Raw genomic sequence first — 12017 nt, forward strand, 5'->3', positions numbered from 1 at the left:
GCGACGCCGCGGTCAGGGTACGTGCCTGTGTGCCATAGACGGTGCTTCGGACGCGAGAACTCATTATGCACTGTCAATATCAACTGAATGATAAGGTTATGATGATATTAGTTTGACTTCCTGCTGCGTGACTTGACTCGACTCACGCGCTGTAACTTAAAAGTTTTCGTCTGCCGCGGCACTCCAAGTACCAGAAGTTATTATGATTATGAGACATATGCAGCTCACACCAAACGTCTGGGCCGTTGGCGGCAGTGGCCTTCGATGACCGGGTGATAAATGGGCTTCAAGGAAAATAGCTCGCACGGTAAGACACCGTTTCCTTATGAGGTGCTACGTAGGCACACTTAGTCAATGGGGTCGGGGTCAGTTCGCCAGCACCTCTGCACCGTCCTGGCGACACGCTTGCCACACTCGTGGGAAAGGCCGGTCTGCGCTTTGGCCGCCTTGACCCCCTTCACTGCCCCTTCTGGCAATGTCGCAAGCATAAGCACTGCCTCGTCTGCCATCGCAGGCCTCCACAAGCGATGGGTGGAGCGCAAGTTGGAGCTGGAGGTTGGCAAGGTGCAGGCCAAGCTGATGTCCAAAGGCATTGCAATACCTGACCCAAAGCCAGACGATGTGGAAGCCAGCACGCGCCTGGCGGTGGCGCACCTGCCAAAGCTGCACGTCGACATGTACGGCCGGAACCCTAACGGCACGCACAAGGCCTCTCCGGAGCGGCTGCAGCGCGGCAGCGCCGCCTCCAAGCAGCAGCAGTCCGTGGTGGAGCGATTGGAACGGATGATGAACCCGGGGGTGATGGGCGGGTTACCCGACGAGCTGGCGGCAGCCTATGGTTTGCCACGCTCACCACGCTGTGAGGTTCCCGAGTTAAGCCCCAATGGCGCAGCCCACGGCTGGCGGCGCGGCAGCGGGACGGTGACAGTAGCAGCGGGGGCTGGCGGGCTGCCACCCGGGTCGCCGAGCCACCCACGAGGTGGCGTGCAAACCTCACTGGGGTCGCCACGACTCTCCTCGCCACGCTCCGGCTCTCCAGGCGCCACGGGGTCTCTGGGTGCGCATGGGCACAGCTACAGCAACCCAATCAGCGCCGCCGCGGCTTCTGCGGCCCTAGCTAGGCATGGCAAGGCGGCAGCGGGCCACGGCGGCGGCGGCGCAGGGCCGCATCCTGCGGTGACCTCCCATAGCGGGGCAGTTGCAGGCGCCGCGGCTGATGCTGCAGGGGAGGTGGGGGCGGAGGCGCCGGAACCGCCTAGCCCCGTGCCGGTGCAGCTGCGGCCTGACTTGGAGGGGGCGGACGCGCGCATTGAGGGCGCCATGTTGGAGGTGGAGCGAGTGACGTTGCCGGTAGGTGCGGTCGTCGGCGCTGCGGATGCGGGTCATAGGACGGCAAGTTCCAGTCCCCTGATGGATGTGGCTGCCGCTGTGGATGCGGGTTGTGAGCACGGATGCGTGTGTGGGTGCGGGTGTGTGCGGGTGTGGGTGTGGATGCGACCGCGGAGCCAGGGACAACCGCAGCCCTTCTGGAATACAGACGGGCACCACAAACAGCTGAGGCTGCGTACGCCACCTCCGCCCTGCAGGCCAACGAGATGGGCATCCGGGAGCGCGTCATCCACCTGGCACGCCAGGTTAACCCTAATTTTGAGCTGCAGCCGCCGCGCAACCGCGCCAGGCTGGCTGGCGGCGACTACGGCCGCAGCCGCCGCGACCTGAGCCTGTGGCGGCGCAGCAGCAGGCATCTGGGCGGGGCGGCGGGCGGCACCAGCTTTCGCGAGCAGGATGCGAGTGGTGGCGGGACGTCTCGGAGTCAGGGCGGCGCCGCGTCACGACGGGAGCAGCCCTTGCCGCAGCTGAGTGGGCAAGGGACCGATCGTGCCAAGTCGATCGGACGGGCGCGGTCGAATGGGAGAGGCGGGCCAAGCGCACCGCAGTCACATCGGAGCATAGTTGCCAGCGCCGGTGGCGGCGGCGGTGGGGCGGGAGCCGGCAATGAGATCTTGCCGCCGCTGAGCCCAGTCTCTGCCAGCCGACTGGCGGTGTCGCATTCTTATACCAGTGAGCTGCCCGGCGTCAGCTCCTCGACCTCGCTCCCAAAGCTGGGGGCCCGGTCCTCGGGAGGCGAGGGAGGCGACGCGGATTTGCTGGGCGCCAATTTCCCCGAGGACACGGCAAACACGCTGGTGAGTAAGGCCAGGAAGCAGGGTGCTTGGGAACTTGCGCTTGGAAGCTGAGCTCCCGTTGGGCGTGAGGACTGACCATGGGCATGCCGTGTTACCTCCAGCGGCGTCTACGTGTACAGGGCCTCTAACTTGATTCATGCTATGCGCGCAGATTGAGCTGTGGGAAGGGTCGCTCGAAGCGCAAGCGGTGGAGGCAGCGGCACGCGCAGCGGCGGAGGAGGCGGAGCCGTGCGAGTCTGAGGGGGAGGGCGAGGAGCTGGGTGGGCAGGGGTAGGGGCGGGTCCTGGTGGGGGCACTACTGCTGCACGCGAAGCGGCAGCCGACGCATGGCCACAAGTACCCGGGTGACAAGAGACATGGCGCTGCGTTGGTTGAAGCCATGCTTGTGATACATATACCGGTGATGGCAGGGGTGATGGTCAGATGGTGGTGTGGCTCTCGTCTGTGAATCTGTGATAGCACTATTAATGACACATGGTGCATGCCATGCTTGTCCAGTAGAGGCTGAACTGCATGACATCGGGGCGAGTGCATTTTGACGCCGGAAGCGTAACACAGCAGTGATGCGTGCTTGCAGCTAACAGTTTTAATTCTTAGGTAGGACTACAAGACTCTGCCACCGTAAAGTGCACGTGCAATTCGCACGCAAGCTACGGCCAGCCCTCGCATGGGGGCCCCAAAGCAGGGGCGTTCCTACTGGAGGCAATCCTTCTCCTGGCCTGGGAACCGCGGGTGGCCATGCATGTGGCTTCACCAGCTTATCGGTCTCACCCTGCTCTCACCCCAAAAGCCCAACTGTGTTGCCCGCCTGCCATTTCTATAACCCTATGGCGACCGGCATACCACCAGCCATAACTCCCTTGATGAATGAACAAACAAATGAATACTGGTTAGTGCATCCATGCATACCGTTGAATGCAGCGTGCCGGCACATGAGCCACCAAACCGAGTCTCCGAGTCCTATGGCATGCCATGGTGAGGCTCACAACCAGGGGGGCACCACAGTCCACATCACCGTGCCACAGTCCTCCCTGTCGTGACAATCAGCAGCTCCTAGTCAAACCCAAGGCCTACTCACTAAGCTCCCAGAAAAAACTTCCGTGCCAGTGCTCACTCCCCCGTCGAACGCACGTCAGCATAAATTAACTAGCAAATAGCCCTCAAAAATCGAAATACCGGTACGCAACTGTAGTCAGCTGTGCGGCCACCCTGCGATGATGAATCGTGCACGCGATAGCAGTGCTGGCAAGCGTGCTAGCTAGCACACCCGAGTAGACCGCGCCGCACTGCCGCACTCCCCCTGCTTTTCTGCTCTCGCCTATCCTAGCATGAATGGGTCATCATCAGGGACAAATCTCCCTACGCTTCGATAAACTTGCTATTGTTGGCCACGTTGCTGCCACGTCCGCTCAATGCGCTAATAGCACACCCTTGCAGTTAATGCACGGTATGGGTTAAAATCCTGCTGCTGCTATTGCCGCTGGTGAGCGTACATGACACGGTACTTTCCATCAAATCTAAGCCAGCCGGCGGCCCGCCCCCTTCTTAGGGGATAGGACCTTGGCGGGGGTTGGTGGTGGTGGCGAGGGAGGGGGCCGCTTGACGGGAGACGGGGGCGGTGGCGCCTTGCGCAGGACCCCCAGCGGGGGCGGCGGCGGGGACTGGGCGTTGGGGTCCTCGCCACCACAGTCAGGGTCGAGGTCATCGGGCAGGCCATCGCTGCGGGGATGGAGCAGATGCATGCATGTGGCGGCGGGGGGGGGGCATAAGAAATGGCACTACAGCATCCCAGAAGCAACCATCGCTTTGGTGGTGCCAGTGGATCTGTATGCCACAACCGGCCTGCTTAGGAACCTACCAATCGTTGTCAAGTCCATCGTAGCAAGTCTCCGGCGTCTCGGCAACGTCCGTGGCGCGGCACAGGCCGACCGTCGCGCTGGTGTTGGTCTTGGCCTTGATCCACACGGTCAAGCTGTCGCCCCGGCCGAACGCGTTGGGAAAGACCGCCTTGGTCAGGATCGGGCCCCAGCCGGGCACGACTGTGGGCCCAATCTTCTTGGTTTTCGGGTCCGCGGCGGGCAGGTCTAGCATGGTGAGCAGCACCGTTGGCTTGCGGATGTCGGCGCTCCAGCCGTTGGCCGTTTCGTTCTGTGCGTGCATGCGTACGTGGGTACAACGCACATCTTAAATGGCATGGAGGTTTGCGCAACACTGTTTGCCGGTTCATTTAGGCAGTGGCAGCTGGGATCAGAAGGTAACATGTGCTTTCCAGCGTCCACAGCAGTGGCTGAGACGCCGTGCCCTTTGCAGTCTCCACACGCTTGCGGTGCACAACTCACATACTCGTGGATCCATACGCGTGCGTTCAGCTCCTTGGGCAGGCCCGAGTCGTATCCGCCCAGGGGCTGGGCCACGCGGTACGCCACGAACAGCGCGCGCTCCGGCTTGAGGCGGTCTGCGCTGTTGATGCCGGTCTGGTCGATGGCCACCCGCAGGAAGTTGGCGTCGGTCGAGTGCATCGAGGGCACCGTGTAGTCGGTCTGGCGTGAGAGAGGGAAGCGAGTGAGGAGAGGAGGTAGAGGGGAGTGGCACGCACACCGTAGTGTGTACGGTACGTCAGTGCCCCTAGCGTCATCGTACAGCATGCAGCAGGCAGAGGACGCATGAAATGCGGCAGCGATGCTAGCTGACACTCACCCAACCGGAACCGGCAGTGACGGTGTCCTTGTTCAGGTTGGCAATCGGACTGGACCAGCCCGCCTTGTACGCCTGGGGCGCCGAGAAGCACGTGAAGCTCTTCTCAAAGCTCACGGGGCCGGCGCTGCCCATTGGATCCGAACTGTCTCCGTACTCATTGACCACGCAGCCGACGGCGTCGCACTCCCGGCCTGTGGGCACGCACAAGCAGGCGAGGCTCGCGTCAACAGTAGATTCGTCAGGATCCACAGCGCCTGCGCCTGCCTGCCTGCCTGCCTGCCTGTCTGCCTGCCCATCAGATAGCATGAATTGCGCCTGATGCGGTTGGCATACGGTACGGTACTGTACTCACGCGCGGCGTGCGCCAGGCCGATGTTGTGCCCCAACTCCTGGAACAGCACTTGCAGGTCCAGGTTGGTGGTTGTCAGGTCGTTGTTCATCCAGGTCAGGCTGAAGAACGAGAGAGGGGCGGGGCGGCAGGGGCGAGAGAGCGGTGACACACGTGACAGTTTGGAGGCCAAAGATTGTCCCGACCTTGCGACACGACCGGCAGCTTTCATCACATGCACACACACCACTTCATAGGATAGTTAAGCTTTCGCAGCTGTTTGCCGTGGTCAGCATTCCCCTTGCGTGTCAGACCCGCATGCACCCCGGTGCAGTCACACGAACACGCAGGCGCCAGTCAGCTCACCAGTCGGGCACGATGCCGCTGGGGTCGGGGTTGCCGGGGCAGCCCATGCTGCCCATGCCCGGCCACCCGACCAACTCCTTGGTGCCGTTCTTGGCTAGCTGCGCTAGGTTGTTCCAGGGCCACACCAGGACCTTGCGGCGGAGGTACTGCAGACGCGCGATCACGTCCGTACGGCCGTTCCGCCTCAGCCAGTCCTTGGCCAGGTCGTACAGACCGTACATCTCTGCAAGTGCGGCAGCACGTACGTACACTTACGCCGTGTGTGAGATCCATTGTCTGCATGCACGTACGTGGTGACGTTACTTCGAGGAAGTGTCAACGGTCAATGGTGATGCATGACATGGTGCGCGTGCTAAGCAGCAGGCCCAGGAGCTTGCTCGCCGTAGGGTTCCATCTATGCATTTTCCGTGTGTTTTCCGTGTGTAAACCCGTTGCGGTCCCCCACCTACTCCCGCCGCCACGCGTCCGCCCTTGCCTGAGCCGTTGCTGCCAGCACACACACACACACACACACACACACACACACACACACACACACACACACACACACACACACACACACACACACACACACACACACACACACAACAGCCGACGCGGCCACTGCGGCCGCGAGCGTGCCTAGCCTCGGTGTCGCCGTGGAGTGGGGAGCGGGAGGCCAGCTCCCGCCAGCCCACGGCGCACGCACGTCACACGCACCCCAGCCTGACACGCGTCTGGAAACGCTGCAACCGCCGCCCGCCACGTCCCCCATGCAGCCTCGACCCCGTTTAGTCGCAGTGCCACCGCTAACTCGCCCTCTTCCAATAGTGTTATTGTACTTAGTGGGCGGGATTTGGGACGCGTGATACCTAGCTTGTCTGCTGCACGCCGCCTCTCTTGTCGCCGTTGCCATTCACATGCCCGTGACACTTCCTCGCTGCCGCCCTATGCCCATGCTTCCACTTTTGCCTATAGGTGAGCTCGACTACGACCAGCGGGCGGGAATCCGGGAATTAGGCGTGCTGGGTACACGTTGTTTAGCGCGCCCAGGGTGCGGAGCATGGACGCATACAGGTGCATCGCGGGGTCAGGCCGAATGGTCGCCCGTGGGGTTCCAGGCTTATCGCGGGTAAGTATGACTACCTGGGTCACGACAGTCACGCGACGCTCGGTAAAATGGTGGGTATCGGTAAGTAACTCCGGCGTCGTCTGGGCGGGCTTTCGTTTCGTTTTTTTTTTCACACACACACACACACACACACACACACACACACACACACACACATTGGGCGGGCTTTCGTTTCGTTTTTTAACACACACACACACACACACACACACACAAAATGGTAGGTATCGGTAAGTAACTCCGTCGCGTCGTTGGGCGGGCTTTCGTTTCGTTTTTTTTTAACACACACACACACGCACACACACACACACATACACACACGCGTCTCGGCCTACCCGCATCCAGGTTTTTGTTGTTGCCAAGGCCGGTCCTCAGGTTGTAGGGACCTTTGGTTGGTGCGGTGCCGATGCACGGCACGTCGACGGGGCCAAACACCTGTAGGTCGTGCATAGCAAAGCGATCATCATGCGTGTGAGATTGCGGGCGCTACGTGCGTGGGCGGCGGAAACCCGTTCACACCCCTCCATCGATCCAACAACTCCCTAACCAGCCTCCATCAAGCACGCGCACAGGTGCAATGCGGGCCAGCGCACCAGGTTGTTCTCCGGATAGAAGCTCAGCTTATTATAAGAGCATGTGCGGTAGGCGCGCTGCAGCGTGGCAGTGACGGGTGCGCTGTCGCCATTGTCGTACCACCGCGCCTTGATCTGCGCCTCGGTAAGCACGGGGTTGATGCCGCAGGCGGAAGAGGTGAAGAAGAACGTGATGGAGGAGATGTTGAGTGGCTTGCCGCCAACGACCATGAGGTCCTGCACAGGCGGCGGAGACAGGGCGGGGTAAGGTACGAAAGCCGTACACGTACACTGACAGGCCGCGGCCTACCGCCGCTACTACTTTTACTCAATTGCCTGCCGTGGGCAGGCTGCATCTCGCGCAGCAGCTACCGCCAGCGCCCTCGCTCAGTTCCTAGATAGCATGCTCTCGCACCTTGGCGCCGCCGTTCTTCTTTGCCTTGCCCGTGACCACCGCCTTGGGCACCTGGTTCTGAACGCCCAGCTGGCTCAGCACGGACGTCAAGTCGTTGAACTCAGTCAGCGTGCGGCGCGTGCCATGAAAATCCAGGATCATGCGGCGCGCGCGGTACTGCTCGGCCGTCAGGCGGCGGCGAACGCGTCGGCTGCCGCCGTCACCGCTGCTGCTGGCGGTGCTGTTGGAGGTGTCAGCGTCCACGGGCCCGCCACCAGAGCCGATGTCTACAAGAATGCAAGTCATGGCAGGTGCGGGGCGGGACAAACTGCTCGGCGGCACGCCCGCTTGTGTGGTGCGTCTGGCCCTTCCGCACCGGCCGCCAACCTTCACCTGCACAATGCACCGGTCCACTCGCTCAAACCCCATATGCAACTTACCCAATCCGAGCTGCTCGGCCAGACTCGTAGGCACATCCAGGGCCAGGGTCGCGTCGACCTGATCGCCTGTAATCATCGTGTGCTCGGAGCGCAGGTCAATCCGCATGTTGATAGCCGCCTCGTCAATCGACTGGGGCGCCACCGGCACCAGGCGGTTTACCAGCTCCTGGTTGGTCACAATATTCCAGGCACTCTCCTCGCTGGTAGATGTATCCGCATAGGAGTGGCTGACAGACTGGGCCAGCTGGCCTGCGGGGTGGGGGTTGGGGCGTGGGGTAGAGCCTTGGGGTTGCGCTAGTGAGTTGCGTGGGGAAAGCGAGATACGGTAGAGCGGGGGCGCAAGTGAGGCACTAGCGGGACATGCATGTGAGGAGCTGCGCCGCTGCGGCTGGCTGACAATCAGCTGCGAACGCCTGCACAGCCATCCCCTAAGCACACCTCATTGCCCACCTGTCATATTGACTACCACGGTGATGACTGCCTCTGTCAGGACCGGGGGGCTTGGGACGTGTCTTGGGGGCAGTCGCGGAGACCTGCGTATTTTAGTAGAGTGTCGTGCCGCATCTGCAAACGAGTTGGGAAGCTGCGGTTAAGGGCTATGTCGAACGAGTGACTGTCCATCTTCTCATCGCTTCAAGTGAAAGACGCAGCTATAGCAGTCAGTCGCCTTTGCCCATGCCTAGGACATGATTTGGATATCAGCCATGTTTCTAGGAATCCGGGCAGGTGCACCTGAGCGAAGTGCCACTCTGCCCTTGCGAACTACAGTCCGCAAACAACCAAAAATGCAGCTCACCGGCGTGCGATGCCAGATAAATAGCTGTCAATAGTAGAGCTAGCTTGCACGATGCGCCTGCGCGTGCCATGCGCAAAGAGGGTATTTCCACTGGCCGATTTAGCAGCCAACTTAACGAGCGACTACCTCAAATCTCAGCAATTTGTGTAATTAGAAGCCGATTTAGCTTGCTCGTGATAAGCTCTAAACGATTGCAACGTGGGTGCTTGGCGCTCGGCGCTGAGCCTTGGTACCTGGACCCCTGCAGGTGTTAAACTGCGATCTCCGATTTATTGCTTCCCCGTTTGAGAACGAGTATATTGTATTCAGATTTATCTAATGCGCACTCAATTTAGCGAAACAGCTCCGACCTAAAATCGGCTCAGTGGAAATACCCCCTTGCGCAAATGCTCAAAATTAGTGGGCGCGGACCTCGTCGGCTAGACCTCCACTTCGCATACGTGCCCTATGTGTCAGAAACACAAGTGTATTGGAGCACTTGTGGAGGGGAGGCAGGGTATGTAGTCGGCGGAACGCGCATCCCATGCACGTGCCCATGGGACTGAGGAGTGAGGGAGTCCAGTGGGACTGAGGAGTGAGGGAGTCCAGCAGCGCGCGTACGTGTCCAGCGTGCCCGGCACGTGCAAAGTCAAACACACACCACATGGCATAAACGGTCCCCGTACGCCTACGTACGACCGCGCATAGCCCTCCCCGGCGTGCAAACAATCCATTAACCGTGCCGTGCCACCCCTGTGCCGTGCAGAGTCTTCAATGAGCGCGCCTGTATCCCAGAGGCTGAAGAAACTGCTCGAGGCACGCCTCATTGAAATGTTCCTATACCGTTTACAGCCGATCTTGCAAAGAAGTATCTGCCGTACGCGTGGCCGTGCCGTCATGCATCACGAGGCCATACATTGGTGCCGTAGCATGCCAACTCCCAGCGGTCCCGAAAGCACGTAGCACGTACGCCAACATTGCTTGTGTCCGCCAGGTCCCTGCTTTCATGATATAAGCGTGTGCCACTCCCGGCACCGGTCTGCCAGGGTCCTGACCGGGGGAACCCATGGCGGCTAGGCCGCTGAGCGGTCTCAACCAGCGTGCTCAGGCCCCGCTTTTGTCTGGGCTCTCTTACTCCACATGGCCTTGCCCGGCACCTCCGTACTGCGCGTGCATGCCGCCCCTAGGCCCCGCACCCTTGCAGCAAAAGGTCCATCGAGCGCTACTGTCAGACACAGACCCTGGCTTATGACTTGAGACGCTGTCCGTAGCTCTGCCACCTCCGACGCTCTAGGGTGCAGACACATGCGACCATTGGGCCCCTTGTTTTATTGATGCCTAACACCCATCCATCCACGACAAATAGATTTTGCGTCGCGCATGCACGAGGCGCAAGTCATGCATCATGATGCTTCACTCCGCGTCTCCGCACCCCGATCACGCTCTGTCCTGGAGCGATTCACAGCCCCCGTGAAGGCAGCCCAAGCAGCACAGTCTCTTGCTCTGCGGACTACTTCGACTGGGCAACATCCTTTCTCCTCCTGCTCCAGCCGCGCATCTACGGCATCACCTCAACGGGCGCCGCGGCCACGGCACGCTTCTGGGCCTGACCTATGCTGCGCTGCCCAGCACATTGTGTTGAGATGAAGCTGTACTTACACGGCCCGGGCCGCTCCACTGACAGGCACCTACACGTGCGACGTCGCGACCCGTGCCAATGCGGCATTGAGGTCTTGCCGTGACATCTGCTGGCCTGCACACATGACACGGCGCCAGCTACACTGTTGGGGTCTACACCAGATGTAGCGTGTAGTTACAGAGGCCCCCAGACTGCGACACGGGGCTCGGGCACGTGGCATGTGCGTTTGGTAGTGCGACGGCGATATCACGTTGTTATGCGTTGAACCCCAACCCATTAAAATTCAAGCGTAAGCAGGTTCAGATACACACAAGGTCACGAGCCCCCAGAGATGTGACGTACCCGCAGCGCTGTGGTGGTGAAGCATAGAACTCCACTCCCCCACGGAGCTCTGAAAAGAGCGGAAGCTGGCGTCATCAGGCGGTGGCGCACCGGCTGCGGCGCACAGCTGCTGCAGCCGCATGTAGTTGGCTGCCAGTTGCCGCTGTGCCGCGTCTACGAGGCCCTGTGGACGCCGCACATACGTGGCTGCATACGTCATGAGACTCATGACTGATATATGCATGGTGGGAAGGCCGGAACTGAAGTGGCACGTTTGGGTACAGCTACATGGGAGAGCTGCTCAAGCGGCGAAAGTGGGTAAGCCCCCGGGTCCGTGCGGCCTGGTGGCTGGCGCAGGAGGCCGCTGCAATGTAACACCCACCTGCTTGGAGCTCAGCAGATCGCGGCACGCTGCCTGTAGCTCTGGCATCTCACTGCGAGACCAAGGAACGAGGTCATGGAGTTTCATGGGCAGACCCGGACACGTGCAGGTGAAGCGCCCGAGCAGGGCTGATACAAATGCGCGCATGCTCAACTTGATCGGGGGCCAGACAGGACTGCGGCACCCGATCGCGTCAGCTAGTGGTCCAAGAACGTGCCAGAAGGCGCTGAAAGTCATGCCCTACCTTGCTAGCTTGCGCACGCGTTTGGCTAGGAGCACTGGGTTAATCTGCACATATTAGTTTTTGCACACAGTGTGGACAGGGCCGAGACTGCTTCAGGGCGGTTGGGGGAGGGGCGACAGGGGCAAGGGGCACCCCCACTGGGGCACCCAGGAGGACTGGCATGCCGGGCAAGCCTTCTAACCCACATCACAAACCTTGACCTCCACTGCCATCAAAAAGCACCGTCTTACCTCGCCTGCCCTCGAGAAACGACGTTCCGCCTCCTCCTCGAGCTTGTGCGCAATTTGGTCTAGCATGGCCTCGCCCTTCTGGAGAGCCGCTATAAGCTCCTCAGCGCTTTGTTTGGCAGAGCTCATGATGTAGTAGCTGGTTTATAGAACGATATCGCCAAAAGGTTTGAGCGGCGACACACAGTTTACCACGACAGCCCTGGATCTTTTCTTAAACAGTGGTGCGGCTCCGCAAAGCTTTGAGTGATTTAGGTTTGAAATACTGTATAAGTTCAGTTTTAGGCGCATGTGCGCGCAGGGGCTTCAGTCTCGTTCTAGGTGTGACAATGCAGTGA

At 60.6% G+C, this 12017-nt stretch overlaps 3 protein-coding genes across 3 annotated transcripts; 1 reads left to right on the top strand and 2 right to left on the bottom strand.

Annotated features, from left to right (window-relative positions):
- The first annotated feature begins 95 nt into the window (after positions 1 to 95).
- On the top strand, positions 96 to 3017 carry CHLRE_03g201600v5 (uncharacterized protein). Its single transcript, XM_001693164.2, has 4 exons — positions 96 to 307; positions 515 to 1350; positions 1587 to 2186; positions 2338 to 3017. Exons 1-4 carry the CDS (start codon positions 280 to 282, stop codon positions 2458 to 2460), a joined length of 1587 nt encoding a protein of 528 aa, XP_001693216.2. The 5' UTR covers positions 96 to 279; the 3' UTR covers positions 2461 to 3017.
- Positions 3018 to 3039: 22 nt separating this feature from the next.
- CHLRE_03g201550v5 (uncharacterized protein) lies at positions 3040 to 9315 on the bottom strand. The gene is made up of 12 exons (XM_001693306.2): positions 8888 to 9315; positions 8542 to 8655; positions 8092 to 8340; positions 7673 to 7938; positions 7279 to 7494; positions 7021 to 7120; positions 5578 to 5800; positions 5236 to 5333; positions 4884 to 5074; positions 4526 to 4726; positions 4045 to 4334; positions 3040 to 3905 (listed from the first exon to the last, which is right to left on the bottom strand). Exons 2-12 carry the CDS (start codon positions 8546 to 8548, stop codon positions 3704 to 3706), a joined length of 2043 nt encoding a protein of 680 aa, XP_001693358.1. The 5' UTR covers positions 8549 to 8655; positions 8888 to 9315; the 3' UTR covers positions 3040 to 3703.
- A 385-nt stretch (positions 9316 to 9700) lies between these two features.
- On the bottom strand, positions 9701 to 11942 carry CHLRE_03g201500v5 (uncharacterized protein). Its single transcript, XM_001693307.2, has 5 exons — positions 11683 to 11942; positions 11453 to 11496; positions 11209 to 11260; positions 10848 to 11010; positions 9701 to 10619 (listed from the first exon to the last, which is right to left on the bottom strand). The coding sequence occupies exons 1-5, from the start codon at positions 11806 to 11808 to the stop codon at positions 10555 to 10557; spliced, it is 450 nt and encodes a 149-aa protein (XP_001693359.1). The 5' UTR covers positions 11809 to 11942; the 3' UTR covers positions 9701 to 10554.
- Positions 11943 to 12017: the final 75 nt, after the last annotated feature.

Source organism: Chlamydomonas reinhardtii, chromosome 3, assembly GCF_000002595.2.
Source record: "Chlamydomonas reinhardtii strain CC-503 cw92 mt+ chromosome 3, whole genome shotgun sequence".
NCBI classification, from domain to species: domain Eukaryota; kingdom Viridiplantae; phylum Chlorophyta; class Chlorophyceae; order Chlamydomonadales; family Chlamydomonadaceae; genus Chlamydomonas; species Chlamydomonas reinhardtii.